The sequence below is a fragment of the Lithobates pipiens genome, unplaced genomic scaffold (genome assembly GCF_037356315.1).
Source record: "Lithobates pipiens isolate NorthernLeopardFrog02 unplaced genomic scaffold, aLitPip1_a1.2 Scaffold_37, whole genome shotgun sequence".
Lineage (NCBI taxonomy): Eukaryota > Metazoa > Chordata > Amphibia > Anura > Ranidae > Lithobates > Lithobates pipiens.
Window position 1 is genome coordinate 14,336,609 of NW_027507825.1, and position 16,059 is coordinate 14,352,667.

The 16,059-nt window shown below is 42.1% G+C and overlaps 1 protein-coding gene across 2 annotated transcripts in view; it reads right to left on the reverse strand.

Annotated features, from left to right (window-relative positions):
• The window catches only part of SLC24A4 (solute carrier family 24 member 4), a 256,563-nt gene that overhangs the window by 74,099 nt on the left and 166,405 nt on the right, over positions 1-16,059 (reverse strand). For both annotated transcript variants that reach the window (XM_077466747.1, XM_077466746.1), the window contains exons 3-4: positions 12,564-12,640; positions 7,559-7,633 (exon numbers count right to left, since the gene is read on the reverse strand). In XM_077466747.1, coding sequence (XP_077322873.1) covers positions 7,559-7,633; positions 12,564-12,640 — 152 coding nt within the window. The remainder of the gene's footprint in view (positions 1-7,558; positions 7,634-12,563; positions 12,641-16,059) is intronic.

A 16,059-nucleotide genomic window follows, 5' to 3' on the forward strand; every position in this document is an offset into this window, starting at 1 on the left:
TGGAGGGGCGGGACACAGCTTGCGACTGTCAGAAACATGCCCATACCCTGTTATTTCCAGAAAATAATAAAGATTTTATTTCAAAGATATATTTATATGACATATTTAGGACAGTTTAAAGAAATTATTTATTTTTTGAACAAGTTCATCTAGAGACCAGGTTGAACATGTCAAACTGCGCCCCCCCCCCCTGCCCCCCCCCCCCCAGATATATGGGCATTATGTGTTAGCAAAAATACCCCCCCCCCCCCCAAAGAAAAATTGAGAATTAATCTGCTTGCTTACTCCCAAAGCATAAATCCCCCCCTCCTAAAATCCCCCCTTCCAGCACAAATCTCTCTAAAAATATTTAAAAAACAGATAAAGAGAAAAGGAATATAATAAAAAAACATGTGATCATTTCATGTTTGATATCCACATTAAAGATTGGTTACAATTGCTATGATTGCTATATCATTGGCCGCAGGAGGAGCCCTGATTGTTCCTCCTGCGGCCAATCATATACAGCTCCCTACCTCGGTGCTCATGGTGGATGGATAAATTCCTCTTGTCCTCTCCTCCTTCCACTAAGTTTGGATTAGAATCCTTCTATTTGAAATGTTTTGTGAATCAGCGTTTGCACAGTTACATTTGAGATTGGTGTTGTAGTACATATCTCCGTAAGAAGCCCAATAAAAGGGCGAAACATGTTGGGATGGCTGTCTTTAATGTGGATATCAAAAATTATATTTTATATATTCTTATTCTCTTTATCCATTTTTAATATGAAATAATTGAATAAATTGATTGATTTTTATCAGATGCTGTGACCTAGGTTATCTGTACCTAAAAAATCCCAGCGCATTTTCTTCTCTTGTCTATGTAATTGTCAGGGCTGGGCTCAGCCCTTCCTTCTTTGAGCTGGCCGATCAGCTGTCGGTTAATTGCCAGCTCCTATCTCTCCACAGTGACTCACCTGTTGATGATATCCTGCTTGTCAGTCCTGATTACTTAAGTCATCCAGCCCAGAAGATCTCTGCCTTCGCCTGGTCAACATCACAGAGACTTTCTCCTGCATTCCTGTTAAAGACTTGCTTGACTAACATTCCTTCTGGCTCCAGATCCTGATTGCTGTTCCACTAAGCTGATTCCTGGCTTCCTGACTTTCTGGCTTGTCTGACTATCTGTTCCGGTTACGGAAGTTTGGCTATGTTTTAACCACGTTTGTTCTATTTTTTACGTTTATTATTTAAGAAGTGTGATTTAATTGTACTTCTGTCTCTCTGTCTGATTCATGGTTTCTGACAGTAGGCGAAGATCATGAATTAAGAAGATGCAGTCAATCCACTTGTTGGTAATATTTTTTCCAGCTTGGATGAGCAAGATCACTGCATGGATCAGTTTGCCTTGGCGTTACAAGCGCTCCTGAGTCACACGGCTCACCTGGAATCTCCCACTGTGGCTGCTCCGGTACAACCTATGTTACAGGCGGTCCCTGCTGAGCAGGCACCCCGCCTTCAGTATTACCTCTATAAGAGGTATGTCTGGCTCCGCTCCTCTTCCCCAGCGATTTGCGGGGCGATCCAGTCCAATGCAGAGGGTTTCTCAACCAGGTTGAGATATACTTTGAGATCCTGCCCAGGCGTTTCCCACTCACAGAAGCATAGTAGGTTTTTGGAGATATCTTTGCTTTCTGAGAGAGCCTTGGCCTGTGCAAACCCTCTTTGTGACACGCAAAAACCCATTGTCCTGAGTTAACCAGAGTTTGCGGCTTCTTTTAAAAAGGTATTTGACGTACCCGCACGCTCCATTTCTGCTGCCAAGTGCCTCATGTCCATCAAACAAACACTAGAACTGTTGCCAATTATGCCATTGAATTCCGTACTCTGGCAGCAGAGGTACCTCTGGAGGCCCTCGTGGCTGCTTTTTCTCATGGTCTCTCGGATTCCATCAAGGATGAGATAGCAGCTTGAGATATACCCACTGAGCTGGAGAGCTTGATCTTGTTTGCCATCCTTGACTCCAGACTCAAAGGCTCTCTTTTAAGGAGTGCGTGCAGAAGCCTCCTGTAATAAAGACAACCCGTGGGCAGGGCAGGACTTACCATTGGGCTTGACTGGGCTCAAGCCCATGGGCCCCACTCAATAGGGGGCCCCGCCAAGATACATAGCCGATTGTACCCGGCTCGGCTCCACTCACAGTTATACCCAGTCCTGCCCTATGATGGACATACCACAGGGATTGGGTGTGATTGTGAGCCGAGCCGAGTACACTCGACTACTATCGGCTCCGCTCGGGACTGCGAGAGGGCCCGAGAGCCGCCGAGATACCCAGGACTCTGTATCTCGGCAGCGCCATTTTTAAACTTCAAGACTGCAATGACAAGCCTGCAAATGACAAGGCTGCAGATGGATGGGCAAGGCTGCAGATGGACACTGATAAGGCTGCATTGATGGGCATTTAAATGTAAGTTTTTTCCTTAAACTTCCCTCCTAAAAGTTTTATCCTTAAAATTCCCTCCTAAACTTGGGGTGCGTGTTATACGCCGATAAATATGGTAATGTATAGAAGGTAGGGCCCAAAAGTGACTCAAGCCCAGGGCCCTACCCCCCCCCCCCCACCCTAAGTCCTGCCCTGCCCGTGGGGTTCTTTTATTTTGTCTTTTTTTTGAAGAAGAAGAAGAATAATGAAGACATTGGGTTTTGGAGCCGGGTGCTGCTTCCTTATCAACAGTTATGAAGTCACAATATACTTTGTCTATGGAGGAGAGATCTTGGTGATCCATCCATTGTAGGTACGGGTGAATGTTTTCAGATAAGAAGCAATTCTTCCTCCACTGAATGATAAGGACTCTGAGTCCTATTCATCTTATCTATTGGCCACACGCACAGATGAGACATGGGGACTCATCACCGCACTCCGGGCCTCCGCTTCCATCAGCACCTCTCACTGGGTCTGATCTATAACGGATATGGCGGATATGCACGTGCGAACGGGGGAATCAAAGCCAGCAAAATCTAAACTTATTTCTTCATGCACAGATTACAGACTTCATGTACAGAATTTATTGACGAGGGGGGGTTTTCTACAGAAAAAACGTTCTAGTGTCAAGTTAGGATGTGGTACAAAAGGTAATAGATGCCGGGAATGATTTGATGGGGGGTGGGTGTACATGTTTCTGTTTGTACGCTAGTCCTGAAGAAAGGGGGGGGGGGGGTGCTCACGAAACACGTTGGCTCAATTTTTCAATTTTTATACTTTCAATAAACTATTGTTTTCTCTCAGCAAGAGTTGCATTTTTCTGGACACCGGGAGCTCTTTTCTCCCGATTCATCACCGGGAGCTCTTTTCTCCCCATTCATCACTGGGGGCTCTTTTCTCCCGATTCATCACCGGGAGCTCTTTTCTCCCCATTCATCACTGGGGGCTCTTTTCACCCCATTCATCACTGGGGGTTCTTTTCTCCCCATTCATCACCGGGCGCTCTTTTCTGCCCATTCATCACTGGGAGCTCCTTTCTCCCCATAGTATTGTTTTTTTCTTGGTCATACCAGTAAGGTAGCAGCCCATACCTCCAAAGGGAGATTGACACAACCACTCACCCGCAGAACCACCTAATATCTACCATGGACCATTTAATCAGTCCAGCACGGTCTGTAGCTTAAACTAATTAACCCGCTCACGCCTAAGGGTAAAACAAAATCTTAATGCCTAAGCCCAATTTTGCAACTTTCATATGTGTTAGTAAAACTTTACATATTACAACTACTTTGTACATAAAGGTGGATTATACCGTGTTTTTTTCATGATAAATTGGGCTTTTATTTGGTGGTAAATGGTAATGGATACCTCCTGATTTTTTTTTTTTTATCAAAGGGGAAAACTGGCCCAAAATGGAAAAAAAAAAAAAAAAAAAAAAATATATATATATATATATATATATATATATATATATATATATATATATATATAATTTTTTTTTCTTTTTAAATGTAGCTGTATATTCTTTGGTACTACCATAACCTATCACCAAAGAATAACTCAAATTCAATTCTCCTGCTCCTGACGATTGCAGAGATACCGCATATGTGTATGTTATTTGTTGTTTGTACTCGTGGTACAGCCCGGAAACAATGGTGTGCATTTTGCTTTCTTTTATCCTACCTAAAACACACCTACACTGATACTAATTAAAGAAAAATATATATAATTCTGCCCCCCCCCAAAAAAAACCTGCTGACTCTGGCCTTGACCTTTGATCCTAACCTTGATCCAAACACTAAGCGTGGCTCTGACCTAAATCAAGCCTTCTAGGTTCTAGGTATTTTTTTTCTTTATTTTTTATCTACTTTTGAACTACTATTATTTTTAATATTTTTTATTTATTTATTTTTTACACACTTTTTTTTTTCTGTGCAAGGACAGAGAGTGATACAATGGATCTCTCTCCTCCATCCACAGAAAAAGAAAACACGGGGCGGGCCTAACAGTGGCTGATTACTGTGATAACCAATCACAGCGATCAGGTGACCCGCAATCAGGAGTTTCTGGTCCCGACCATTAGTACGGGGTCCGAGGCTCACAGTGAGACCCCTGTCTTTGTGCTGGGAGCGCATCGTTAATTTCCAAATTTAGAATTTCACATTTCTGAATTTCCAAAAATGCGGAATTTCAGAAATGGGAAAATTCAAAATTTTGGAAAATCTAAATTTCGGAAATTCGAAATTTCAGAAATTCGTAATTCAAAATTGGAAAATGCGGAAGTTCTGAAATTCAAAATGAGGAAATTCAAAAAAATTCGAAATTTCGGAAATGTAAAAATTCAAAAATTTGGAAATTAGAAAATTCTAAAATTTGAAAAAGCCAAAAATAAGACTAAAAAACAGAAAATTCAAAGAATGAAAATGTGAAAATATGAAATATTAACTAATAACTATTAAAATTATAGGTATTGGAATTTCCTTTCCAATTTGGTTGTTAGAGAACATCATGAGTATGAATTTATTCAAAGTTACGAATTATCTAAAATAACAAATGCTGTAACTAAACAAATGAAACTTAACAATCTAATAATAATAAATAACAATAATAATAATAAAACCTTTTTATATTATTTATTATTAATTTGTTCCATTCCATTTGTTAAGATGCGGCATTGGTTATTTCGATAATTTGTAACTTCAGATAAATTTGTATTCGTTATGTTCAGCCGAATTTGAAAAGAAATTCCAATACCTATAATTTAATAGTTATTTATTCTTAGTTAGTTATTTAAAATTTTACTGATTTTCTTTCTTTTTTTCTGATTTTCGAATTTCCGAAAATCCAAAAATTCGAAATTCGGAAATTCGAAAATTGGAAATTCGGATATTCGAAAATTCAGAAAATTTGAACATTCGGAAATTTTAAATTTAAAAATTCGGAAATTCTAAAAATGAGAAAATCCAAAAATTTTAAAATTTTAAAATCTGAATTTTGAGAGTGCTTTTGAAACGCGTTGAGCTTCTTATGTGGACCAGTTTTGAAAAAAAAAACAAGAATATTCTCTGTATTATAGATGTGAACATTACCTGGGTACAACACATGGATGTGGTTACTACTATTTCTTTTTTAACTTTTCTATAATAAATTGGGAATTTTCTGGGATATGTTTCTATTTTGTTGGTTTTGCCCACTACATGTATGTCCTCATACAGTCCCTTCACTACAACACACACTCTGCTATGTATATTAGTGGGGTGTGGTGGGTATACTGGCATGGTATCTTCTCCCCCAGTATCCAAACTGTGGGCCCTGGAGCCGAATGCAGCTCTTTGCTTGCCTTTATCTGGCCCTTGGGGCACCATTCCATCCATTGACACCAACAATGGGGCACTATTCCTCCCACTGACGAGACAGAATTATTTACAATGACACCGATGGGACACCATTTCTCCGACTTTACAATGACACCAATGATGGGGAACGATTCTTCCCACTGATAACAACGATGGGCACTATTCTTCCAACTGGCATTAACATTGGGGCACAATTTCTCCCACTGACACCAAAGATGTGGCACTATTCCTCCAACTGACACCCAAAGAAAGGGCACAATTCCTCCAACTAATACCAACTATGGGGCAAAATTATCTACCTTGACTCCAACAATGGAGCACTATTCCTCCCATTGACACCAATGATGGGGCACTATTCCTCCCACTGACACCAACAATGGGGCACAATTCCTCCCACTGACATCAACAATGGGGTGCTATCCCTCCCATTGACCCAAATGATGGGGCACAATTCCTCCAATTGATACCAACTATAGGGCCCTTCCATTGATACCAATGATGGGGCACTATTCCTCCCACTAACACCAACGATGGGGCCCTTTTCCTCTCACTGACACCAATGATGGGACACTATTCCTCTCACTGACACCAACAATGGGGCACCATTCCTTCCACCGACACCAATGATGGGGCACTATTCCTCCCACTGACACCAATGATGGGGCACTATTCCTCCCACTGACACCAATGATGGGGAACTATTTCTATCACTGACACCAATGATGGGACATTATTCATCTCACTGACACCAACAATGGGGCACTATTCCTCCCACTGAAACCAATGATAGCACACTATTCCTCCCACTGATACAAATGATGGGGCACTATTACTCCCACTGACACCAACAATGGGGCACTATTCCTCCCACTGAAACCAATGATGGCACACTATTCCTCCCACTGATACAAATTATGGGGCACTATTACTCCCACTGACACCAATGATGGGGCACTATTCCTCCCACTGACACCAATGATGGGGCACTAGTCCTCACACTGACACCAATGATGGGACACTATTCCTCCCACTGACACCAATGATGGGGCACTATTCCTCCCACTGATACCAATTATGAGGCACTATTCCTCCCACTGACACCAATGATGGGGCACTATTCCTCCCACTGATACCAATTATGAGGCACTATTCCTCCCACTGACACCAATGATGGGGCACTATTCCTCCCACTGACACCAATGATGGGGCACTATTCCTCCCACTGATACCAATTATGAGGTACTATTCCTTCCATTGACACCAATGATGGGGCACTATTCCTCCCACTGATAGCAATGTTGGGGCACTATTCCTCCCACTGCCACCAATGACCAGACACTATTCCTCCCACTGATACCAGTGATGGGGCACTATTCCTCCCACTGATACCAGTGATGGGGCACTATTACTCCCACTGACACCAATGATGGGGCACTATTCCTCCCACTGATACCAGTGATGGGGCACTATTACTCCCACTGATACCAGTGATGGGGCACTATTACTCCCACTGACACCAATGATGGGGCACTATTCCTCCCAATGACACCAACAATGGGGCACTATTCGTCCCAGACCCCCACCCCTATGAAGATAATTTGTGAGTCACATGTCCGTGTTTCACGGGTGCATTCCAACCAGAAATTTCACCATATGTACTTTTAATAGGTTTTGTTTTCCAGAGCAGTGTGAATGCACCACACTTCCAACACTCATATATAAAGAAGAAAAGATGAACTGACCTCGCAGATTTTCTCCAGAGACGGGACGAAGAAGTCATCGCACACAATCGCCAAAGCGTAGAACATGTACAGCGCCTGCAGAGAGAGAGCAAGACAAGCCATTGTTACCCCCTCAGCCAATCACTGGCGACCGCCATCTTGTCCGGTCCGGCTCTCACAGAATAAATTATTCAACAGATACAAAGTAGCAAACAAATCGATTTATTTCATTTTTTTTTTTAGGAGTCGGGAGGATCTCTGATCTGCGCAGAGCATTTTTACCGTCGATCAATCCATGCTGAGTCAGGTCATAAATAGAGGGCTGATGCAATTTGTTCTGATAAATCATTACAAATAAATTTTTTATGTCAACAAGAAATGACATTGCCGGCTGAGAACGCGGATATACGATCCTGCCGAGCTTTTTACCATCGATCTCCTAAGAGCGCCACTAATGGAAGGCCGCTGGGACTAGGACCTGGAGATAATAGCGGAGGGCTCAGTTTAATTAGGTTAGGATGCTGCAAAGGTTCCCTCTATCGGAAACGCCGGAGAAACCTCAATTTGCCGGACTGGCGCTGAATAGTCAAGAAGAGTTCTCACCAGTCGGGATCTGGTCTTCCATGACCTTGAAATTGGCCTTCATCATCATTAGCCACCTCCTGGTGTGAACTTCTCGTGCGCTGCGTCTGGATTACTGACCAGCAATACATTAGAGGGGCAAAGGCAGGAATTTCCCTTACTATGAGATTTCCCCTCACTTCCTGCCGTGTCTCCGAGACAGGAAATGAGAAGAAATCTGCCCAGTGGGGACACAGGCGGCACCTACTATTTCTCACTCACTTTTGGCTGATGCACACCTTAACTACTTCCAGTCCGGGTCGTTTTTGGCACTTTTTGTTTACATTATTATTATAATACAGGATTTATATAGCGCCAACAGTTGTTTGCGCAGCGCTTTACAACATAAGAGCAGACAGTACAGTTACAATATAATTCAATACAGGAGGGATCAGAGGGTCCTGCTCGTTAGTAGACATGTGCAATTAGTTTAGTTTAGTTTAGGTTTTCTTTTTTAAAGAAGTTTGACAAATTCGTTAATTCTGAAATTTCCTAATTTCCAAATTTTCAAATTAGCAAATTTCAAACTTTTGAATTTTCGAATTCTGAATTTCCGGATTTTTGGAATTAGAAAATTCAGAAATTAAAAAATTTGAAAGTTTGAAATGTCCGAATTTTCAAATTTCTGAAATTTCAAACTTTCAAATTTTGAATTTTCGAATTCTGAATTTCCGGATTTTTGGAATTCGGAAATTAAAAAATTCTGAAAAGAAGAAAGAAAATCTGAAAATTTTGAAATGATAATTAACTATTAAATTATAGGTATTGCAATTTACTTTCAAATTTGGCTGTTTGTGAACGTAACGAGTACGAATTTATCCGATATTATTTTATCCGAAGTTACGAATTATCTGAAATAACGAAAGCCGCATCAAACAAATTTGTTACGTTCACAAACAGCCAAATTTGAAAGGAAATTCCAATACCTGAATTTTACAGATTTTCTTTCGTTTTTTACAGATTTTCAAGTTTTCGGATTTTTGAATTTTTGAATTTCTGAATTTTCGAATTCCGAAAATCCAAAAATTCGGAAATTTGGAAATTCAGAAATTAGGAAATTTGGAAATTCTAAATTCGGAAATTCTAAATTCGGAAATTCTAAATTCAGAAATTCTAAATTCGGAAATTCGAATATCTGAAATTCGAAAATCTGAAATTCGAAAATCTGAAATTCGAAAATTCGAAAATTCTAAATTCGAAATTCTAAAATTCGAAATTTGGAAATCAGAAAATTCGAAAATTTGGAAATCAGAAATATGGAAATTTGGAAATACAAACATTTTTAAATCCTAACATTCAAAATTCAGAAATTCGACAATTCTGAAATTTAAAAAGTACAAATTTTCGGATTTCTGAATTTCCGAATTCTGAATTTCCGAAAAAAGCAAAAAAAGAATGAAAAGAAAAAACTATTTTTTTGTCAATGCACACATCTACTCGTCAGAGCTTACAATCTAGGCATTTACATGTAACCAGTGACGGCCCCTAATGCAGGTTACAGGGGCGCAGCCCCTGTAATCCATGCATCCGGCCCCCTAATCTAAATGCGGGGCACCGGACACATGGATTCCAATTGTTTTTTTTTTTTTCCAGAAGCACGTGATTAGAGCCTGAGGCTCTAATAGGCTCTCAAAAAGGGTGGGCTCAGGGCGCAGTGCTCTGCATTCCCGGCATTGTTTACTTTCGCTAGCCTGGACATGACGTCGCAACGTCGCGCCCGGGCCTCCGAGGGTCATAGAGATGGCTGGGGACCACCTGTTCACCGGAAATCTCTATACTCAACTTCCGGCGGCGACCGATTCGTTCACTGGGTCGTGATCGCAGGGGAGAACCGGGAGAAGCCCCGGAGGGCTGGGGGGAGGTTGTCCCCTCCCACCACCTGTAAGACCGATCAAGCAGCTGAACTGCCGCTATGCTTGTTTTTATGATGCAGAGTATAGACCGGCCAAAAAAGACGATATCTGGATGATGCCTGTAGCTGCTCCCATCATTCAGATATCACCACTCAAAGTCCAGGACGTCATATGACGGCTTATGGGGCGGGAAGTAGTTAAATAAAAATTGTCTTGCCCGGAGTTCAGCTTTAGGGCATCCAAGTATGACGCCAGGAATACTATTACACAAATCTTCAGCTAATTGTTTCCTCGCCAATAATCCCGTTGGCCCTTTAATCTATTCTCGGCTAACGTTACCCCCCCCCCCTCGATAATTAATGCTCCACTCCGGCGATTTATTACCGGCTCCGGCACAGACAAAGCAGTCGGCGCTGTAATTAAAAAGGAATGAAATGAGAATGCAAGGTGAAGGTTACATAAGTCTCCGAATTTCCCCAGACATGCCGACTAGATTAAAGAAGACTCTGAATTCTTTGAGTGGCAAAAAATGCAATTTAGTGATAATGTGATGGCCGGGTCCGGGCTGAACGTGGGATGTAATTATACGTAACGCTGTAAATACCATTAAAAATCAATTTGTTCCCGTCTTGTGATTATTTAAGCAAAGCAATTCCGTAGTATTCATTCAATGGCTCCCGGGAATACGAATGACTGACCATAAAGTTTTTGTTCAATAAAAAAAAAACAAATAAAAAAAAACGTCAAAGTCCGGCAACTGGGAATCGGAAGTAAGGTGAACAATGCGACTCGGGGACAAGGCATGGTTGTCTATTGCTAGAAAGATGCAAAATGATCAGAAGTTGCAACGAGGATTATTTACTCAAACTGGAGAGTGCAAAAATCTGCTGCAGCTCTGCATAGAAACCAATCAGCTTGCAGGTTTTAGGCCGGGTTCACAATGTCCGACATGGAAGTCGGACCACTTCCGAACCGCCATTGTCCTTCTATTTCATTGTCTGACTTCCACGCGTCTTCAATGGATGGGATCTGACTGTACCAGGCCCTTTGAGTCTTGTATTAATCTTGAAGGGGGGAACCCCATGCCAAAATTTGAAAGAAACCACGCCGCAAGTAACGATTATTTTCATAATCGATTAGTTGGTCGAGTGTTATAAAAATCCACTAAGGACAGACAGAAGAGATATACTGTATATACTATTAGAGGAGATATATAGGATTTTCGGACGAATGCAATTTTTGAAAGAAAAACGAAATAAATAAAAACGAATTTCGGGAGTAACTAAATAAATTAATTTTTCGGACGAAAACGAAATTCCAAAACAAAATATTTTACTCTGCACATGTCTAGTATATATCTCCTCTAATAGTATACCTGAAGGGTCTGGTATGGATTTTTAGGGGGAACCCCACGTCAATTTTTTTTAAAAATTTGACGGGGGGTTCCCCTTAATATCTATACCAGACCTGAAGGGCCTGGTAATTGAATTTGGGGGATCCCCACGCTTTTTTTTTTTTTTTTTATCAATGACTTTCAATGAGTGTTCTCTGTATTACGGAGCCGACAATTCATAATAGCTGCGAGTGATTTTAAAGGACTTTTTTTCCTGTATAAATGACACTTTGTGCAGGGACAGTTCTAAGCACCAGAAACATGCGCCCCTTCACAGGCATACTATAGACACCCCCCCTACGAAATTTAAAGGAATATTACACTTTTATTGTTTCACTTTAATCATTATTAAAATCACTGCTCCCGAAAAAACGGCCGTTTTTAAAACTTTTTTTTGCATTGATCCATGTCCCCTGGGGCAGGACCCGGGTCCCCAAACACATTTTAGGACAGTAACTTGCAGAATCTTTTCTCTCTGTCAAATCTTTTTTCTCTGTCGAATATTTTCTCTATATAATCTTGGACTAATAGAGGTAAGGTTAGGCACATTCGACCACAGGTTCTATAGACACAGATTGTTGTCAGAGTCATGTCGAATCTCCTATTCTATATCGAACTGTTGTAACAATGAAAACGAAAATAAAGCATTTATTTATGTCGGATCTTTCGTTTTTCGGATTCTGTGCTTTTGTTATCGTTTGTCAAAACGAAAACGACAATAGCCGAAATTCGGACGAAAATGCATTCGGACGAAAACGAATGCACATGTCTAATATATACTGTGTATAATAAAAGCGGAGATATATACTGTATATAATAATAGCGGAGATATATACTGTATATATGTATATGTATACTTCTGCCTTTAGAACCACTCACTTCCTGCCCAGGACTACATGTCCCATGAGGCATTGCTCCTCACACATTCACAAGCTCTCAGGCACTTACTGACATGCATGGACGGTGTACTGATTTGTATATGTGCTGCACTGTATTTCCTGATATGTAAACAATGAATGCATTCTGTATGCGGCCCAACTAATAGCCTGGCCAATTAATCAATTATGAATATAGTAATCGATTCATTTCATAATCGATTAGTTGTTTCAGCCCTAATAATATTTATAAGCTGTATACAACAACAAGATGTGTAACTTACGCAGAAGATGTGAAGCAGTATGGCGCCTTGCTGCCGCTCCTTAATGTTGAATAGATCGTTTGGAAACTCAATAATTGCTGTAGAGAGAAACACAATGGTTTAGTAATCTGTTCCTCCATCACTTTTAATATCTGCAACAAAGTAACAAAAAGGAAGCCAAATGTAACAATAAAATCATGAATGTGCAAGGGAGAGGAGGCAGAGAGCCGCAGAGACTGACTCCTATCTGTGCTCACTCATACGCAGCAGTCGGGTCCCTCTCATGTCTCAGGCGCCGGGAAAAGGAGAAGCACAGATAAAATCTCTAGTATACATACTCTGCAAACAGTGATGATGATACCATGCCATACGTGCCGTTGCCAAAACTAGGCCTATACAGCACATATAAACATGCTTCCTCTTCAACAAAGCCGCATAGGAGGAATCAGAACCTGCATATATAATGAAGTCATTGTGCTTTACTGTTTCTCTTTTTGTGTCAGTCTAATTGGAAAGAGTAAATTTGGATACACACTATGGTAACAAAAAAAATTTGCATTTACGTGCGCTGCATTAGTTAGCGCACCGCACAGAACACCATGTCCCTATGTTGCTATAGTTATTTTAGTGCTTTTTTATAGCATAAATATATGAAATGATCCATATTTTGGGTAAAAGCTATACAACCTAAAGCCCCATACACACTATCAGTTTTTCCTTCAGGTTTACCAAAACCATGTAGTAGAAGGGCCCTGCCTGATTGCATACACATTGAAACTCCCAAGGTTTGACCTCATATTATATGGTTTTGGTAAATCTGAAGGAAAAACTCAGCAGAAAAACTGATAGTGTGTATGGGGCTTAAAGAGGGATTCCACCTAAAAAAAAAAAATATTAAAAGCCAGCAGCTATAAATACTACAGCTGCTGACTTTTAATAAATGGACACTCACCTGTCCCGGGGTCCAGCGATGCCGGCAGCCGAGGCCGATCGATCGCTCGGCTCTCGGCTGCTGCAGTCACCATTCTAGGTGAGGGAATCAGGAAGTGAAGCGAATCGGCTTCACTTCCCGGTTCCCTACTGCGCATGCGCGAGCCGCGCCGCGCAATAGGAAATCTTCGCGCTGTCACTGGGACCCGTGTGTGTCCCAGCAGACAGCGCGGCAGGACAGGAAATGGCGTAGACTCCCACGGGAGTCTATGCCCGGAAGTGGGTGTAAATACCTGTCTTTGACAGGTATCTCCACCCCCCTCCCCCCTGAAAGGTGTCAATTGTGACACCGGAGGGGGGGAGGGATCCGATCAGTGGAGGTTCCACTTTAGGGTGGAATCCCACTTTAAGACAGAAATTGGAGCCAACAAAATCTGGGGGCTCGTCCGGGATCATACACATTTTCTAGAGTGTGCATCATTTTTTTTTTAAATATCTTTACTGATTGAAAACACGTGTTGTAGAGGATGGTACCACAGTGAACGCACCCACCTTTACTCACATAAACCTTGATACTGATCTAAGATCATCCCCTGTAGGCATACCAGCTCCATGTGCTTGTGTCTTCTGGATCTGTTTTCTCCCAAATAGGCCAATATAAAGAAGCTGCACACCGCTACTTTTAAAAAGCTAAAATCAGCTTTATTGCTCCAACACAATAGAAAACAGTCAATCCAACGCCCCCTACTGGGCTTAATTGGGCAGCTCACAGTCTTACCTCCCATTCCTGAGTTAAAATGGGCCCTTAACTGTAACTGAATGACATTTTCTTTGCTCTATGCAGGGGCGTATCTACCGTATTGACCGGCATTTTATATGGGGGGGGGGGGGGGTGGGGCGGACCCCCAGGCAGAAGCAACACTAGCGAGGACTTCAGAGAACAGGGGGGGACTGGGCCGCTGATCTGATGGCCCAAAATAGGCCACCGCAGACAGTTTTGCCTTTACTAATTGACAATATTAATCACGGCCGGCCGAGACCCTTAACTTGCTCCCCCTTCACCGCTGGCTCTACTGACCATTGGTAGCTAGGGCCGTAGCGTCTGGCATCTAGCAATCGGTGACGTCACATCCCCGTCCTAATGGATGGATGTAAGGGGGACTCTGATAGACATTCCTGGATATAATGAGGACGCTGATAGCCATTGCTGGATGTAAGGGGGACTCTGATAGACATTGCTGGCTATAAGGGGGGACTCTGATAGACATTGCTGGATGTAAGGGGGACTCTGATAGACACTGCTGGCTGTACGGAGAACTCTGATAGACATTTCTCTGTAAAACTTTACAGAGGTTCATTTTACTGGAGTGTGATCATCCACTATATTGGACATTAGGTCTTCAGGGAAGGAGCTGGACCTGCACCCGTTAGGGTGGACTGATCTACAGCAGCGTCCCCATTACCTTTATTAAACCATCAAGGATAAGCCATAGTATTTCGTTCAGAAGTCACATGGTGACATCAACTGCCATCATGTAACAGGCTGTCATAAAGAGTGGAGCATGCTGGAACACCACCAGAAATCAGCTAAATTGTTTGGTTCAGAAGTCACAGCGACACCGACTGCCATAAGGGGGTGCTCTGATAGACATTGCTGGATGTAAGGGAAATTCTGATAGACATTGCTGGATGTAAGGGGGACTCTGATACACATTGCTGGATGTAAGGGGGACTCTGATACACATTGCTGGATGTAAGGGGGACTCTGATACACATTGCTGGATGTAAGGGGGACTCTGATACACATTGCTGGATGTAAGGGGGGCTCTGATACATATTGCTGGATGTAAGGGAAACTCTGATACACATTGCTGGATGTAAGGGGAACTCTGATACACATTGCTGGATGTAAGTGGGGACTCTGATAGACATTGCTGGATGTAAGGGGACTCTGATAAACATTGCTGGATGTAAGGGGACTCTGATAGACATTACTGGATGTAAGGGGGACTCTGATAGACATTGCTGGATGTAAGGGAAACTCTGATAGACATTACTGGGTGTAAGGGGATTCTGATAAACATTGCTGGATGTAAGGGGGACTCTGATAGACATTGCTGGATATAAGGGAGACTCTGATAGACATTGCTGGGTGTAAGGGGACTCTGATAGACATTGCTGGATATAAGGGAGACTCTGATAGACATTGCTGGATGTAAGGAGACTCTGGTAGACATTGTTGGGTGTAAGGGGACTCTGATAGACATTGCTGGATGTAAGGGGACTCTGATAAAAATTGCTTGATTTTAAAGGAGACTCTAATAGGCACTCCTAGATATAAGGGGGGCTCTGATGGGCACTACTAGATGAAAGTGGGACTCTTATAGACATTGCTGATATAAGAGGAACTCTGACAGTCCTGGATGCAAGGGGGACTCTGAATGGCACTCCTGGATGTAAGGAGACTCAGATAGGCATTGCTGGATGTAAAGGGGGACTCTAATAGACATTCCCGGATGTAAGGGGGGACTCTAATAGACATTCCCGGATGTAAGGGGGGACTCTGATAGACATATATAGAAGCCGA